General features: G+C 39.1%; 1 protein-coding gene across 7 annotated transcripts in view; it reads left to right on the top strand.

Annotated features, from left to right (window-relative positions):
• SPIRE1 (spire type actin nucleation factor 1) overlaps positions 1 to 18,310 on the top strand; it is a 125,211-nt gene that overhangs the window by 36,658 nt on the left and 70,243 nt on the right. For all 7 annotated transcript variants that reach the window (XM_040696641.2, XM_040696644.2, XM_040696642.2 and 4 more), the window contains exon 3: positions 17,435 to 17,671. In XM_040696641.2, the coding sequence (XP_040552575.1) occupies positions 17,435 to 17,671 (237 nt within the window). The remainder of the gene's footprint in view (positions 1 to 17,434; positions 17,672 to 18,310) is intronic.

Genomic DNA, 18,310 nt, shown 5'->3' on the forward strand with positions numbered 1-18,310 from the left:
TATTCTCTAATTAAAAGCCATCAGCAAATCATTTTTCGTGTTACCTGATCTGAGTTTTCACTGACTGAAATGAGTATGGTTCTCTTAATGCCTCTTTGAAGAAGCGTGGAAGTTGCCATGCTCATCCATGATCTCATTAAGAGCTGATTTTAAAATCTTTAAGTCTGTTAAATGTCTAGAAATAATTGCTCTTTTGTTCCTTGTATAGCATCGTTAATTTGAAAGAGCAATAGGATTATGAAGGTTTGCCTTTTTACAGGTGTTACAGCCGTTCCTTGCAAAAACCAAACCAAATCAAATAGCAGTGTATTAGATATGAATGGGCTAATTATGGATAGCCATGAATTGGCAAAGAGTTTCGTTTCTAAAGTGTAATTACTATTTTCTAGGTGATTATTGTTTTCCCAATTAGTTTCTTACAAAACCTGTGCAAATTACATTTTATAAATGGAACCTTAGTATGGTCGAACTTAGAGGTGAATTTACAGTTCACATAATCACACTGTAAAGCACCTGTAAACAAGAGTAGCCAAAACCAAGTGTTAAGAAAAGTAAGCTGATCTTTACAAGCTCTGTGAGCCTGGTGTAGCCTGTGAAGTTTGTAGGTGGTGCTAGCAGCTGGTAGTCAAAAGGCGATGCAAACTCAGTGGTTAAATATCTGGTGCCCTTTGCTGATGGAGCTCCAAACCCCTTCCTCTTGAGCGAATCTCTCACTGCAGTTACTGCTGATCTTGTGAAGGACTCAATTAGGGTCTCTGCAGCTCCCTACTTCATGACAGGGAAGCCACATGAAAGGAGCAGATGCTGGTTTGCTCCATGGGGCAGACTGTGGGAGCACTCAGGGCTGCGTCTTTGTTCTGCACTGGCTATATGCTGCTGGGCACATCCACAGTGCGGCTCTAGATCAGGCTATTTCTGTTCAAAGCCCTAAATGGGCTCAGATGGCCTTATCTCAAAGGCTGCCTCTCATCTCTGTGGTAGCTTCATCCACTGAAATAAAAGTACTAAAGCACAGGTTTGGTCTTTGCTTTGTGAAATATTTGGGTCCTGGAAAGAATTGAATGTTTTGTAGTCTTCAGAAGAAAGCTGAACTACTGCTTTGTTTTGTTTTCAAGCAAGTATCCATCCAACAATTACAGTGTAAAACTGCTCCTAATAAGTTCAGCTCTTCAAATAAGCGGCTTAGCTTCAAAGCTGTGGCAAGAGATAGATGCGAAAACCATTTACTGCTGCAAGTAATGGTGCTTCTGCATGTGTGTGTGCCTGTGCCCTCATGCATGCATACTGTGTGTGCACGCATTTTAAAAGATCATTAAAGTGGACTGTGCACATATAATATATGATACTATTTCTACACATATGCATGATTAAAAAACCCCCACAAAACTCACAATGAAAGCCACCACCACCAGTGTACTGAAGCTGTAAATTCAGGTATTCACAAGCTAAGAATGCCAGTGCTTGATGGTGCTCTTGGAAAAGCAGAAAGAGAGACCTGATATCTGAAACTAAAATTAGACATCTAACAATGCCTGTTGGTTTGGGGACAGGAGAGGGAAGGAAGAAAGACAGAGCCAAGCCTTTATTACTAACACAAACTTTCTGGTTTTTTTTGCTCTCTGCTGGAATCAGATACTCAGGAGACGCTAATGTTGTCTTTTTTCTCTTTAACTGCACAGCTCTGAAACCTGCTTGCGTTCAAGTTACAAACAGCTCAAGATACCTGACCTTGACAGCCCCACAGTCCTGCAGAACAGGTGTAGGCCACCTGAGATTGCATCTCACAGGCTGGGCATTGTGGAACAGCCACAATTGGGTGCTTGTACAGTGGGTTTGTACATCAATGCTGCTTTGTGAGTCAAGTCCTCATTAGAGTCCTTTATTGCCTCTCGTAGTGTAGCTCCAGCCTGGCAAACTCTTCAAGGTGATGTTGGACAAATGCTGACCTGCTCAGAAGTTATCTCCAATTTGAAATAGATACTTGTTTGAGAGGGATCTCTCTGGCAAAGATCTATGTGATAAAGTGGCTTAGAATACCACATCCGCTTGTGTTCCTAGTACCATTTGTTTCAGAGACCATGGATCAAAACTAATTACTACATTTTCAGGTGTACAACACACAGGTGATGGGGGTTTTTTCTTCCTTTTTTTTTCTTTCCACCACAGAGATTCAGCAGCACAGTTTCATGTATATCTGAGTGGCTGTGTAAAGTGTTTCTCTGAAGTCCCTGTTCCCCTTCTTCCCCCCCAGTTCTGATCCCTCAAAAGCTCCTGTACTCTCATTTGTCTCATGCTTCCACATGTGCAGGTTTTCTGAGATGATGTGTTACCTGAGGATTTGTTTTCCCTTATAGATATCTGTTGTCGTGTAAGTGTTCATTAAGAGTCTCAGAGACTCAAACTAGAACAGAAAGACTTCTTTTATACCTGAAAAACATTTTGGTAGGCAGTATTTTTGCTCCACTGTTTGCTTTAATCAAGCATATAATTTCTGCTTAGTACCTCTTTCTGAGTGCCTCCATGTCTTCTTTTTAAGGTTATGAATGTTATGATTTCATTTTGCAGGGACAAAACAATACCTTCTGGAGAATTTATCTTGGCACTCTGATTGGCTTTCCTTGAGAAGTTCTTGGTCTACCAGTAGTTGCTTGGGAAGTGTGAAGTAATTTAACCTTGGAGAGGAAAAAGAACTAGGTTTGGTGCATGCAGGGAATCCAGAATCCATCTGGCCTTCCTGAATCATTTGTTTCAAATAATAGAAGATGCAGACGCCTTCTAGTTGTAGAGATGGCCAAGCCATGATGAACTCTTTCTCCTGCCTCTCTTCCATTCACAGTCTTGTATTCAGTGGGACTCAGCAGAGAGGAGACGGCTGTGTTGCATGCGAGATACTACACAGGTGAAAAGAATCCTGTATGGGAAGGGTGTGGCTTGGGAGAGGGTAATTACAGTGTTTTAATTATTCTGGGGGTGTTGTAAGCATTTAGCCTGTAACTAACCTTAATTCTTCCATATTTCATTGTGTGTAATGTGACTGAAATTGGACCTGCAGAAAGAAATGTAGATGTTCTAAAAGAAGACAAACAGATTGCTGAAGTCTTTAAGTCTTTAAAAAACAAACAAAAAACATGTTTGTCATTAATATTAAACTTTCCTTCTGTTTTTATTTTTTGCTTGTTTTTTACTTAAGTCAAAGTATCCATAATCCTCATATGATTTCCTTTGCGTGGTGCAATATAGGTATACCTGTATGATTTCAGCTTTTAATATGCAAAACTCCAACTTACCTTTCAGTTGTATTACATTACAATGGTTGTTACATTCCTCTGGTAATTCTACATGGTGGAATTGGTGGTAATTGCTTTCAGTTTCACAACACAGTAGCAGCAAGGAAGTGCACTGATGTTAGAGGAGGAAAAACAGGCTATTTTGTTTGGAGAGTCTAAATTACTGACATCTTTTTTAAAAGGAACTCCAGCTCCTCTGCTTGTTCTAGTGCACTGAAGGTATTTCTTAATTATGTTAAGAGGAATATGGTTTGTCAAAAGTCTGTTCCAGTAGGGTTAACAAACCTATTTTACTTGAAAACTGAAATGTAGCAATGCCTTTAGTGAGTGTGAGTGCTTTATCCCAGTACGAGTTGCCTTAGTTTAACAAGCCGTGGTGTGTCTGAGACATCAGCCATGTTGTAGCATAGTGCATTCTAGTCATAGGATGGGAAATAAATGCAGAAACAAGACTAAATTTATTTTTCACATTTATTTTCTATAGCTAGTGAGCACTTAGTTCTTAATGAGTTCTAGAAGAGAAAAGGCTTAGTACTGCTCTGGTTTTTCCTAGTGATGATTAGTCCAGTAGCACAGAAATGGGGCCTGAACTAGAAACACAGTTAATGTCGGCCCTCAATAATGAACGCTGCAAAAATTGTAAATGTTCATAGCAAACTTATGTCTGGTAATTGTCCCAGGTTTCCTTTCCTAGGTTTAATGGCTACTGTTCCTTACAAAACAGTGACAAATGATCTATTGAGAACATCTTAGTATTAACATTAGATATATTTTTTAAGTTTGGAAAAGAGCAAAATGGAAGTTTTGCAGTAAGATGAAGCACATCAGTTTTGAAGTAAGATGGAGGAAAGAGCTGTAAATCAGGCCAGAAAAAAACTGACTGTAGTCAAAAGACCAGTAAGGGAGCTTTGGGCAAATAACATATATTCTCTAAAATTGTTAAGTCTTGCCTTCAGCTGAATTTTTTTCAGAAATTGTTATAGTCTGAGTTTGTGGTGGCTGCTAGCCATCCTACCTACATTTCATGTAGTGTTCCCATAGGAGCACCAACTTCTGAAGCATCTGCACAGTGGAGGAGGTTTCTCCCTGAAGGCACGCCTTCTGCTGAGCAGTAATCCACAGTTCTAGGTGTACCTTCTGCAGAGAGGAAGAAAATGTTTTTCTCTTGAAACTGTTTTGTACAACTTTCTAGGTTACCTTGTGCTATTAAGACATTTGTACATAGTTCCATAGATTGGCCAATTCCTGGAAAATATGTTTTAGCTTGGAGCTGTGCTGAAAATGATCATAAACATTATTCATTACCTCAGCCTGACCATCTAAAAATAGAACACTTTCTGGGGCAGAGAGAAGCTCAATTTCTTCTGGTAGAATACTCTTCATTAGCTTAATTAGGTAAGGGGAATGAGCAGGAAAGGTTGCATTTCCAGTCAGCCCGTTCCTTTGCACCCGGGCTTTGTAGAACGTCAGGTATTACTTGTGAAGAACACCTTTAAGCATAATGGAAAAATCCTTACAAATTTGATTTTAAGGGTTTTAAGAATTAAGTGGGTTTTTTTTGTTTGTCTGTTTTTGTTTTTTAAATCAAATAGGAAAATGGGAAGCAATGCTTGGAGTATTTTGCTCTACCTTGAGAACTCTTTCACATTATTAGAATTATATTACTAATAAATACTAGTTAAATTATATTAGTTAATTTAAAATAATCTTATTCAAATTAAGTTTCCTTTATTTGTCATGCTTTTGATTAGCTTGATTAATTTTTATATAATTTTAAAATAACCCAAACTTGTGTTTTTTAATCTCCATTATAGAAGGCAAGGTTTCCTAGCTTTTCTCTCTTGAGACTTGGTCTCTACTAAAAAATATTAAGTAAAACGCGATGTTCTTAGATAAAATTGGAGGTTAGAGAAGACAGTCTGTTGTGAAGATGTAGAAATACCGTCAGAGAAATGTTTATGTTTACACCAAGCATTCTATCTAAATATATGAAATAGCTTAGCACAGTCATGCTGCCGCTCCTCATGACAGATAATCTCAGCTCTTCCAGTTGAAATAGACATTTCTTTTTCTGTAAATATAGCTCTGAGGTTCCTGCAGTGCTGTGCTGTCTCTTGGCCTGAAGCCACGGCTGATGGATGCTGCCACAGGGCAGAGCGGCCCTTCCCGCTCCAGCTTGCCCCAGCCCCCTCCTGAGCTCCCCTCCAACCCCAGGAGCACAGCAGGACTCTGGTCAGCCTGGCTGGAGGGGTCATCTGGCTGTTCTTCCCTCCATCTCTTTTTTTTTCTTATTTTCCTAAGCTGTTCAGGAAATCACAGAATCCTAGGGTTTTGAAGGGACCTCAGGAGGTCAACAAGTCCAACCCTCCTGCTAAAGCAGGTTCCCCATAGTAGGTTGCACAGGTAGGTAGGTGTCAAGACAGGTCTTGGGTATCTCCAGAGAAGGAGACTCCACAGCCTCTCTGGGCAACCTGTTCCAGTGTTCTGTCACCCTTACCATAACAAAGTTCTTCTGCATGTTAGTGTGGAACTTTCTGTGTTCAAGTTTTAGGCCATTACTCCTTGCCCTATCACTACACACCACCGAGAAGAGCTTGGCCTCACCCATTTGCCTCCCACCTCCCTCTAGATATGTATAAACATTGATCAGGTTCCCTCTCAGTCTTCTTTTCCCCAGGCTGAACAGACCCAGATCACTCAGCCTTTCCTCATATGGCAGATGCCCTTAATCATCTTTGTGGCCGTCTGCTGGACTCCTTCTAGGAGATCCTGCAACTGGACACAGTATTCCAAATGTGGCATCACGAGGGCAGAGTAGAAGGGGAAGGTCAACTGTTTCAGCAGTTTTCTGATATGGGGAACTGGACCGCCATACAAACACCATACTGTCAGGGTACGTGGAGAAATGAGGATGACACACTTGCACATAGAGCCAGACAAGTAATAGTTATACCATAAAACCAGTGTTCTCTGCAGTGGTGTCAGTTCTGTTTGTCTGTGATACTCACAGAAGACCCACATCCTCCCCAGTTAAGATAGTAAGACTCATCAGCATTACTGGCCAGTGGAGAAAAGTGGTCCATGCAGAAGGGTTAATGAGGTGAAAATAAAACCAAATTCTGCCATCACTCTGGGCTCTAGGCTTCACTGATATAAATTGTTCACTGACATTTGAAAAACTGAGTGTTTGGTTCCATGGAGGTAGCTGAGCAGATGCTCTTTCAAAGTGGTTTGATTGGTCTTTAACTCCTTCAAAGGTGTTGACTATTATGCACATTTAATTAAAAAAAAAAAAAATCTAGGTTTATGTTTGTAATACAATAATGCTCTTTCACTCTTCAATATCATTAAATAACATTTGGGGGGGTACAACTAAAGAGGGAAAAAAGTTCTCTGATTCAATAAAATGGCTGTCTCTCTGAGCGAAGGAGATTACTTTTGATTGACCTCTTTCTCTGCTAGACTGGAATGTTTTTACCTTTTCAGAGCTGTGGTTCCTATGAAACTCCAGCAAAATTCAGTGTTCCTTCTGTAATGGACCTTCTGACAGGTACACTGCTTTTCTCCTGCACCTGGGAAAATGATTTAACTTAGAGAACTAGCTAAAGAAACAGCCTTTTAAATTTTTTTTTTTTGTCTGAAGAAATTGTTAGGCAATTTCTATTTGAGTGTGGACTGCCATGCTGTGTCTATTACAAAAGCTATTCCTGAAAGGAATGATCAAATTTATAGAACGTTAAAATCTTAAAAAATAATAAAAATAATTAGAGTTTTGTACTCAAAGACCAAAATTTAGGGCATCATCAGTAATCTTTAAAGATATGTATGTTGCCATTTTTCCTCTTTCTTAAACTTCAAGACATTCATTTTCTAGGAAGAGTAGATTGGTAGATATAGTCACATTAGTGTGGCGAGATGAAGGTTAAGAATTTATTTCCTGTAAAATTTAGAATAATCTGATAGTCTACTCTTTGCAGCTGTTTTCTCTGGCTACCTGTGCTATTTACATTTAAATCAATTACTCTTACATCTTGCTTTGTATTCATAAAGAAAAGCAGTTTTGTGTGCTGCATTGCACCCAGCTGATATGCCTAACCATTAGCCTCAGGCTTGTACTTTTCTTTATTTTTCCTTCGCCTATTTTATAGGGAACAAAAATCGTAGAGAAAACAGGATGATGAGAGGGGCTTCCAGCTGAGTTTAAGTCTTTGTGTGATGTGCAGAAATATAATTTAGACTTGCACAGCACTTCTCATCCAAAGCTTTCAAAATGGGTCAATATCCTCATATAACAGGGCTGAAACTGCTGGAGGAAAGGGGAAATGCTTAGTGTGAGGTCTCACAAGAAGCAAGTAATTAGGAAAATTCCATGTGACCTTCAATCCCATACGTTTCTTACATTTGAAATTGGCTCCGGTACTGGATGGAAGATGTAATGTCTTCATTGTGTTAGGAAAACTGTGTGGGTAGTTGCATTCTGACTTAGAGGTGCCATGACAAAATTACAAATTCAGAATTGTAGTTGATTTTTTTTACAAAAGAACATGTAATGTTTTCAGAATCAGGAAATGCACCACAGTACAAACAACACCTTTATATTCTTTTTCCAGGTAGGGTTCCCATTCTGTAGCGTGGATAGAAAAGACAGGGTAACATAGCAGCATCATTTTCATTTCCAAGGCATGACAGATCTATGGGTGTTTATATTTCCAGGAAGCTTTGAGGAATTTATTGTGAATCTTTGATCCAGGATTGAATTGTATGGGGCCGTATTAGAGCTGACCTATAATAGTCTTACACGTGTTATAAATCACTCTGCCTTGCTGTTCCCCCCTCCTTTTGATACCACATTACCTCTTATACACATCTTTGTGTATCTGTCTTTTCTTTTGACTGAGAATGGGGCTTTTACTTTGGCTAAGAATGGGAGAGTAGCAGCACATGCTTTAATAAGGCCTCATTGCAGGAGAAACTCAGGGGTGGCTTTTCCTGGACTAATTTGGTGGGACTCTCAACATCCCTAAGCAATGCAAAATGCACTCAATAGGTAGAATTTGTCTACTGGTTTGGGGGCAGCAAGGCTAGTTAATTGGAATGCATGTAACCTTTCTTAAAAAAAAGAAAAACTTAATCCTTTTTTTTGTTGTTGTTATTGTTCCAGAGTACCTAGACAGTGTACACAGATGTGTTTTTGTATTAACCCTTCCCCACCAGTGGTTAGATATTTAGTAACTTGGCTGCTATCTAAGCAGCTAAATGAATTGTGTAGATAATATCTCTGCTTCATTAGGAAGCCAGAGGCTGAGCTTTGTAGAAACTCTGGCAGTATGGTGTAGGTTTCTGCAAGGAGACAGAGTTTGGAACGTGTTGGGTTCTAAGTGTTTTGTTTGTTTGTTTGTTTCTTTTGGTAATCTGAATGTAAAATGCATATGGGTTTCTTTTTTTAGTTCATAAACTGTATGATTAATTTATCAATAGCTTTTAATTGTGATAGAGGCATGCTTTAATATGGTTTCCTTTTTTGAAGGACTTCACTGTTCAGAAGGAACAGTCATGGAAGCAGCAAACTCTGAATGTCACTTCATATATGATTTTTCTGGGGTTTTACAGCCCAAAGAGCAAATGCTAAAGTTTTTGCTGAAGCTTGGCTATAGATTCTGTTTGCTTTGTGGTTTAGGGTAAGGCAGCTTCTCGTGCTATCACTGTATATGAATTTCAGACCAAAAAAATACTGTCAGGCTTATATGTACTTATGAGTAGATAACTTGGTCAGCAGTGCCTGCTGGTGTTTTCTTGCATTATTCTAGCAAATCCTTGTCATCTCAGTGAGGCCACTGTGAGAGCTCGAAGGTAATTGTGTACTAACTCCCTTTGCTCATTACCAAAATACTTTATGTTCACTTAGGCATTCAGTCTTGGAGGAGGATTTGTTTGATTGCCAGTGACCCAAACGCTTGGATGTGATGTTGCTGCTTACTGGGAGGAGGGCATGGAAGAATATCAGTACCGGTGGGAGCTTTGCATAGACTTTTTCATCCTGCAGTCGGGGTTAGAGGTCATACGTGACCTAAATGACTAGCATATACGTTATTCTTTAGGCTATCGTGATAGTCCGTGTGAAAATGCACAGATTTCATGATCAGGTCATGTCCTTCATGTCAATCTCATGTTTCCTTGCTCATCTGTCTCGAAAAAATATTCTCAGTACAAGTCTAACTGTTTAGCTTTTTGTTCCCAGACCATGTCTGCAGATGTCCACTAATTTCTTTAGGAAGTAAATCCTAGATAGATATGACAGAGTGCTTACCCATAAGGTGGTGCAAGGTAGTTCTGTAGTCTGTGATTGTTATGCAGTAAAAACAAGTATGCCATGGACTTCCTGAAAATTTCTCCTTTTGTCTGCATGAAAAGGACAATATTCTTAGCAGTGCTTATTTTATTTCCTATCAGTATTCAGCACCAGCAGCATTAAATTTGTTTTGTGTATATTTAACATATATGCTGCTTACTGCAAGGCAGGAAGGTATGCCATCCCTTTTTCGTGGCACATAACTTTAAAAAGGACCTGTTAACATTGTTATGTGTGGATTTGGTTCATAACATGGTTGAATTTGAGCTAAGGAAATCTTAAAATTGCAACAATTTGGCTGATGAGGAGTCAGTTAAGAATGAAAATGACATATTTTCTGAAATGGAAAAAGATGGATTTTAGGAGAACTGCAGTTAAATCAGGAGAGGTGTCAGGTGCTTCATCTGCTTCTGTTAAGTTCATCATATACAAAATGCTTGAAATGCACATTTAGGTCGGACAACTATAGTGAAAGCAGCCCAGCTTTTGTGAAGTCTGTTGAGAGCCTCTGATGAGAAGCTTGTAAGACATACATGCTAATGTAAGGTCTTAATTAATCTAGAATTTGTATTTGAAATGATAGCTTTCATTCTGCTGTCATTTTATTTGCTCTGCTTTTGTAATTGTTAATTTTGGGGGAAATAGGTGTGAGAAAGTTCGTGAGTCACAAGATGGCTTACATTGCAGCTGGTATTTACTCGCTTAATTTTTGGATTAATTAAAATGGGGCAAAGCCTGTAGCAGACAACTGCAGTGATTGAAATGAAATCTGTGTGGGAAGGCTAAGAAGTTAATACAAATCAAATTGTTGGGTAGATTGGCTGAACTTTGTAGACAGTTTGAGTAAAGGAGGCATTGATTTTGTATCGCTTCATGACTAAAGTAAATTGAACTGAATCAAAGCTACTCTAAGTGTTTTCATGAGAGGTTATTTTATCATCTTGCTCCCATAGCTTGCACTACAGACTGTACGCAGATATGCAATATCAACCAAATTTAAGCCAGTCACACGTGAGTTCTGAGGACCAGAGCTACTGAACTTGCTTTCCTTTTCTTTATACCAGTTTTTCTTGTGGTAGTCACTTATCTCTCACTGCAAAATCCTTTGCTGTATTTAATCTGATACTCTATTGTAACATAGATAAAGCTTTATTAAAAGACTGATAAGAAAAATGGTAATTTCTAGCTCTTACACAGTTGGCTCCTTGGAGTTTCAGTGGCTTGGTTTGGTTTTGGTGGTGAACTTAATTATTTTCTGTTGGCCTACTAATTTTATCTGATAGATTTCTATTTCTATGTCAACCTATATACTTGTCGTTGTTTTTAATGACTAGATATAGTTAAACAACAACAACAGAAACAAAAATATGTTTCCTTGGACCTAATTTTATTTAGTAAATTCAGGTATACTGAAGGATTATATGTCCTAAAGAGAAGAGTAATTTATTCGGTTGGATAAATACAGTATTAAATGATTCTGATATACTACCACTTTGAGTTTTATCAGCTTAATACTAGATTCAAACTTTTCTTTAAAAAAAGCTATCTCCTATGTATAGTAAGCATTGCTCTGAAGGCTAATGGCGTCTTTGTGGCTTTCACGAGATGGCTGAGGTGGGAATGGCCCTATAGATGCCATCTTGTCCAAGCCTCCTGGCTCCTGTAGGGCCATCCAGAGCAGGCTGTCGAGGCCCATGTCCAGGTGCCTTCTGAAGGGTTTCTGAGGAGGGAGATGTTGTATGGTAATAAGGGAACTAAAACAGAAGTTTGTAACAAGGTCTGATTCTGTATCTTCTGTGTATTATGGCCATCTTGTGCCCAGGTGGCCAAGAAGACCAAATGGCATCCTTGTTTGTATCAGAAATAGTGTTGCCAGCAGGAGCAGGGAAATGATCCTCCTTCTGTGATCAGCACAGATATGGCTGCACCTCAAGTGCTGTGTCCTGTTTTGGGCCCTTCACTGTAAGAATGACACTGATGTCCTGGAGCGTGTTGTTAGGAAAGTTTTCTTCTCCAAAAGAGTGGTCAGGTGTTGAAATGGGCTGCCTGTGGAGGTGTTCAAGAAATATCTAGATGTTGTACTGAGGGGCATGGTTTAGTGGGGAAATACTGGTGGTAGGTTACTGGTTGGATTGGAGGTCTTTTCCAGCCTTGATCATTCCATGATTCTATATTTACAATTATCAGAACCTCTGAGTAACTTGGAGATCTATACAACATTGAACCTTAATAAACTTACAGTTAATTTACTGCCATTTTATTAGAGGCATCCTGGTCCGAGAACATTTAACTGCTTAATTTTTTTTACGTATTCACTGTGGAGGAACAAAGGAAAAAAAAGAAGCTGATGTCCCCTTTGTATGTTTTAAGCTTGTTCTGTGTCTTTGATCAGGAATTCAACCACTGAATCTCTTTATTCTATCACTGAATAGTAAAAAGGATTCAGCCGGTCGGTCTCTGTACCCACACTGTGGTTGATAGACTTAAAGACATAAGGCCGTTTTAGAGAAGGTCTATCCTTGAATACAATAGATAAGTTGTCCTAAATCTGAATGCACCTAAATCTGAATGCACCTAAAACAGATTGGATCCAGTTAAAAGTACGCATTTCAATTCATGTGCATTGTATAGAACCTGCTTTAGCAGGGGGGTTGGACTCGGTGATCTTCTGAGGTTCCTTCCTATCCCTGCAATGCTGTGATTTTGTGATTTCCTTTCTAATTTTTTGTTTTGAGTCATAGAATCATAGAATGGCCTGAGTTGAAAAGGACCATAATGATCATCGAGTTTCAACCCCGCTACTATGTGCAGGGTCGCCAATCACTAGACGAGGCTGCCCAGAGCCACATCCAGCCTGGATATTCAGATTTTTCTTTGCTTTATATTAAATAGCAAATTATAGTATTTTATTACTGCTTTCTATTGAAAAGCAAGCCTCATTACATTGCAGAAAACAGTACCTAATTGCATTCGTTGTGAACTAACACCACCCAGAAGTTAAATATTCCTATATCTTATGTCTATATCCTTTGGATATGAGTAATTCACCTGATTCACTGCAAATACTCTGAATCCTTGCTGCTCAACTGGAAGCAGTTGAAAGTTTTCACTTTTGTTGTTAGATCATCTGTTGCAAGTTGCTCCAGTTTTGTGAAGGTCATATTTAAATTTAGCTGTGTCCCCAGCTATTAAAACCTGGGTAGTACTGGCCTGTTAATGCCAAAGAACGCTGTGGTAAAATTGACATTGGTGTACCTGCAGTCTGTGGTAACAGCAGTCTGTGACAACAGCCTGCTGAGATGTACCCTTGAGAGTTATGTAGGACATCTGATGACGAGGTGAATAACCAAAATGTGTACCTGGGTTTATCCTGACCAGGCTGTTTGCTCACCCTTCCTGGAAGTGAGGTCCCTCAGTTACAGAATTAGATGCTGAAGAAACAAGTGAATTCCTTTGCTACCATGGGCAGTGGCAGTCAGGGCAGTAGCTTGCTCTGCTCTATCTAGCTGGAGACAAACAGTTATAAGATCTGAATACACCTATCTTTTGGATTGTATCACAGAATTTTACCACAAAAACTTGTGCATGTCCTAAAGTGCAGTAGAATATTACCCTTGATTTCAGAGGTGTCTATAAATAAGCCTGTGCAGCATGTCACAATACCTGAAGTGTGGCATGGAGCCTCTGGCATGCTGATAGGGTGGGTGAGTATCTACAGGTTGTCCTCAGGCTCTCAGCGCTTTTACCATAAGGCAGGGTTATTCTCTGTCATAAATATGTTGGAGATCTGCTAGTGAGAAGTGTGAGCATTTAATAATTGTGAATATTTTTAATTCAGAAAAAAATAGAATTTATGAAAAACAGTGCAGTAGTAATGTAAATAGCATCATTACTAGTTGCTGTGTTTGAGGTCCCCACAGGAAAGCTCTAAGTCACTCACCTTAGTACCTGGAGGCTTATGGTCTTTTAAATCCCAATTTAGGGCTACAAAACATACATGGTTTTTGGAGGAAGGGAGAACGTGAACTTCAGGCATGGACAGGAATTCGAGCTGAAAAAAGCCCTTTGCTGCTTTAAGTATCAGCTTGTCCTTAGGCTTTGTTGCTTTGTTTAAAAACTGAAGCAAACCCTAGGAAGGGGATGAAAGCTTAGACAGTGGCCTATTGTGAATGCAGTGAGTGGAGGGGGGAATGGCATGCAGATCCTGCCTCTTGCCCAAGTTTCAGAAAGAGCCAGAAACATCTATGGTAAGGGGAAAAAGGACTCTTCTCAATGTTATTATTTTTTAAATAAGTGAAATGAAGTGATTTCACTGTCTAGGACATGTTTTACTCCTATACAGGGTCTGAATATTTGAAGACTTTTAGGACTCTGAAATGGGCAGCATTCACGGCAAGAGCAAGACTTATGCCCTATAGAAGACCTGGGAAGTAATGAACCCCTTTCTGAGAGGCGTGCCTTAATGTATTGGAGGAATGTATGCAGAATGGAAAGTTCCATTGGGTGTTTGTTTATGAAAATGAGATGAATGGTTTGGGATTTGTTTTTAGTGTGTGTAAAAGGAACACAAGGACACCATGTGTAAAGTCAGTGCATTCTGGCAAAGTCTCTTGCAAGTTTATTGCAACTTGTTATAAAATAAGAGTATAATACAAGTCCAGGCTGGTGTAGGAACCGAAAGAGTGCTCACAGTGAGACAGAATTCCCCTTTTGCTAATGATTGAAGCATAAGAGTACAAGTTCAGTCTGTGGGAAATGCTTGGTGTTTGTTGCTGGCTTTTTTTGGTCTGAAGCCACGACTTTCAAAAGAACTTGGGGAGAAGGTGTAAAGCCAAACAATGCAAGCTTCCGTGTTTATTTTCTTAAGTTATTTAGCCACTGATTGATTTGAGAGATCAGGTCCTTTGCCAAAATTTAAATCAGCCAGGAGCAAATGACTTCCAAAACTCAAGGTGCAGAACTTGATTTATATTTTTTTAATGCTAATCAAGCAGCCTTGTTTATCATTCGTACTGACACTCTTTTCACTGGCATGTACATGTTTGGATGTGTTAATGTACAACTCTAATTTAAAACAGCACTTTGTTAAGTTCCTTATACTCTTTTTTCCCCCTCCTATAACTCTGTATTCATGGATATAAATCAAAACTGTGTCAGCACTTGTCACTTGTTAGGTGCCGGAAGTATTTATTTCATGTTCAATTAACAATCAGTGCAATGCAGAATTATTGATTTCTTTTAAAATAGTTGATGCTTTTTTAGCCATACTGTATCAGTCCCTGTTTATCCAGCTCAATAAGCCACATATTTATTGACTTATCCATTCAACCATGAAAATATTTTCCTTTTTTGCTTGTATTTGATTTATGTTACAGGTAAAGGGTCAGCGCTCACGAGTAAGCAGTGAGCTGTCTAACTTCGTACATTGTGGTTCTACTTACATAAATGTGGAAGTTTTTTTGTGTGTAAAGTTGCATTAGTCATTTTGCTCAGGTAGGAAGGTTGGGTGGTTCTAGGACTTCTGTTTGGTATTCGTATGGCACTTGTGGTTTTACAGGAGCCTTGATTAAACCGGTATTACTCAGAGTGCAGAATGTTCTCAGTTTTAATGCAACTCAAAGTTTCTCAGTTAAGAAGCTCAGTGCTTTTTGTCTCTTGGCGCGGTGAACCCATGATACTGACAGGCACTAGATAAATACAGTTTTGATCATGACTTCTAAATAAGGAGCTAAAAGACTGAAATCTGGGTCTGAATTGGTGCTGCTTCAGGCTTTCATGTTTTGTCAGCTTTGCATGCATTAGGAAATCTGTTCATGGGACGTAAAAATGCGCAGGCCGTATTACTGAACTGCAAAAGCCCCACTGCTGGTACATCAAAGAATGCAGCAGCTGTCATCCAGCTTTAGCTGTGGTGCTCCTGAATGCCTTAATCCTGTTCCCAATGTTCCCAAACAGAAAGAGGCAGGGAGTGTGTACTTTCTTTATACTCCCCCTTCTATTTTTTTTTCCAAGTGTTGGCGTAGCAAAATCCAGAATAAGTGTTCTGCAGCTCTCACTGTATGACATACAACATTACGTTATTTGCATCTAATTTAGGCATTTCAGTCTTTTTCATGAATGTTAGGCTCTGTCAAATTTAATTTTTATTAAAATTAGCAATCATTTACACTGGGCTTAATCCCAGGTGCGTAAATTATCAAAACAAGTATTCATTTGTACTTCGTTTTCATTTAGGTCCACTTCAGGTTGGAAGTAACTGGTAATTCTTCTGTTCCCATTCAGTTGCTGAAAGACTTTATGTTGAGATTGCACTGAGAACCAGAGTCAGAGAAAACACACCTCAGTACCAATAGAATGTATTTAGTGAATTGAGCTATTACAGTTATTAGAAATAGATTCTAAAAGGGTGTTTTTTATTTATTGGATTTTATATTTGTTTATTAACCACTGTCTTGCAAAGTGAATTAGCACTACAGAGATCTCAGCAGAGAAAGGAAGTATGCATGTGTACAGCTGCTTCACAAAGCTGTCTAGTAGGCCCACCTTTCTATATCTTGGCTAGCCTCCAACCACTTGCAGTGTAAGAACAAATGAGTTGCTGGAGAGTCAGATTTAATGTTTTGAGAATCCAAATGTGTAGCCCAATTTACTCAAATGGACTTTGAAAAATCTGCTTTAAAACTGTTCACCAGGATAGTACTGAAAACCCGATGGGAGAAAATGGCATTTGATGACAGGGTTTGGTGTGCTTAGAAATACTTCTGTTATTAAAGTTGCCCTAGTGCCAACCACTCCTACACTGCTCATTTGTGTGACACAGTGGCCATCACAACACACAGGAAAGATCGGAGATTACATGCAATAGCTCCAGTCCTTTCCTTGTCAGACAAGGATCTCCCAGCATCTACCATTACCTTATTTGTGGTTTATTCTTGCAAGCCCATTTCTCCTTCCCTCTGCATTAAAACCCCTTTCCAAACTCCTCACTTTGAATGTCATCTTGTTACATCTCTACAATGTTAAGACAGCGTTCAGCATTATTCTTAGGGAAAATAGTCCATGCCAAGAAAGAAAATGGGCAGTTAGCATTTTGAGATGTTCTTGGCAATTTATTGCTAGCTTTCACTGGGTAAGGGATCGTTTGCTTGCTTTGCTCTTGACAGAGCACAAAACGAAAATCTTTAATTCAGTGAAAACTCATGATTATACCTCATTACTATGAAATTCAGGTGTTGATAGCCTCAGTGGAGCATGTGCAGCAGCCAAAGGAATTCCTGGGGATTGATGTCCCGGTGCTCCGTGAGTTAATACTGGGATGTCCACAGCTGTCTCCAGACATTTCTCACATCAAAGAAGAGATGCAGAAGCTGAAGGCCAGTTTTCAAGTATTTGGAGGAGATGCCATTCAAGGGAGGAAAAAGGCATCTTTACTCTTTTCTTTTCATTTCATTTTTTCTTTCCAGGAGAAGAAGATCATATGTATGTGATGTAATCTTACAAAATCTATACTTCTGTCTGTTGACATTTGTCATTTTAGAAGTGAAAAGGAAAAATAATCTAAAAGGGTCCTGCTTTGTTTTTAAATTATGACTTTGAAATAAGAAAGCAGTAGTTATGTGGTATGATCTGCTCTTGCATGTTATGTGCTGCGTTACTGAAGTGCTACTGAAGGTAGTAGGTGATCATTTTTCTCTTAGGTTTTGATGTCGATTACCCTTTCAGTTGCTATATTTGTAATGCAAACGCCAGAAAATAGTGTTGAACGGCATTCACAAATATTTCTTGTTTACTTTTACAGGTTATTGAATCCCTAGGGATTATTATATACAAAGCCTTGGACTATGGCTTGAAGGACAATGAAGAGCGGGAATTAAGTCCTCCACTGGAGCAGCTGATAGACCACATGACCAACACCACAGAAACCGACGGGAGTCGAGATGAGGGATATGATGCGCTGGATGAGGGGGTGGAGGATGATGACGATGATGACAAAGAGGAAGTTGAGGCTATTCATTCCTATAAGGATGTCATGAAGGTACACTAATAGGCAGATTATATGATATCCCACTGTCCTTATCATCTGTTTTCTGTGTTCTTGTCCAGTTTCATACTAGCTGTATTGTTTTTTGATTTCTGATCTTCCTGGTTCTTTAAAGCTTGCTTGCAAAAATAGTATTTCATTTTGACAGTAAGACACGGCAAGACCATAACTTTAGGGTCTGCCATTCATATCACATTCTGATTTCATCTCTGTGTTGGATACTGAGCCTTCGGGTATAATGTCTATTTCTTTGTGTGCGTTTGGTTACTTTACAGGTTGTTTCAATTTTCTAACCTTTTTATTAGTGCAGCGCTGCTTTAATGATTCTTCATCAGTTTCTTCCTTTGTCTCCCTTCTGTACTGAAGCAGAAGACTGCTATTATAAGTGTAGCTTATTTGTATGGAGTGAGTCAATATACACTACTTCACTGATTATAATTATGATTGTGGTTCTTGACCTGAATTGCGAGATTTGGAAATACAGTTTAGGAATTTTAATTGCAACAGGTTCTTCAGTGTTATCTGGGCTACCACGGACAATGATTTAGAAGCTTTTAATCCTCTGTTTCCGATAGAGTAGTCTTTACTACAAATTCTAGAGTCTCTAGTAGAGACAAAGATGTTCATAAGCAT

Source organism: Gallus gallus, chromosome 2 (assembly GCF_016699485.2).
Source record: "Gallus gallus isolate bGalGal1 chromosome 2, bGalGal1.mat.broiler.GRCg7b, whole genome shotgun sequence".
NCBI lineage: Eukaryota > Metazoa > Chordata > Aves > Galliformes > Phasianidae > Gallus > Gallus gallus.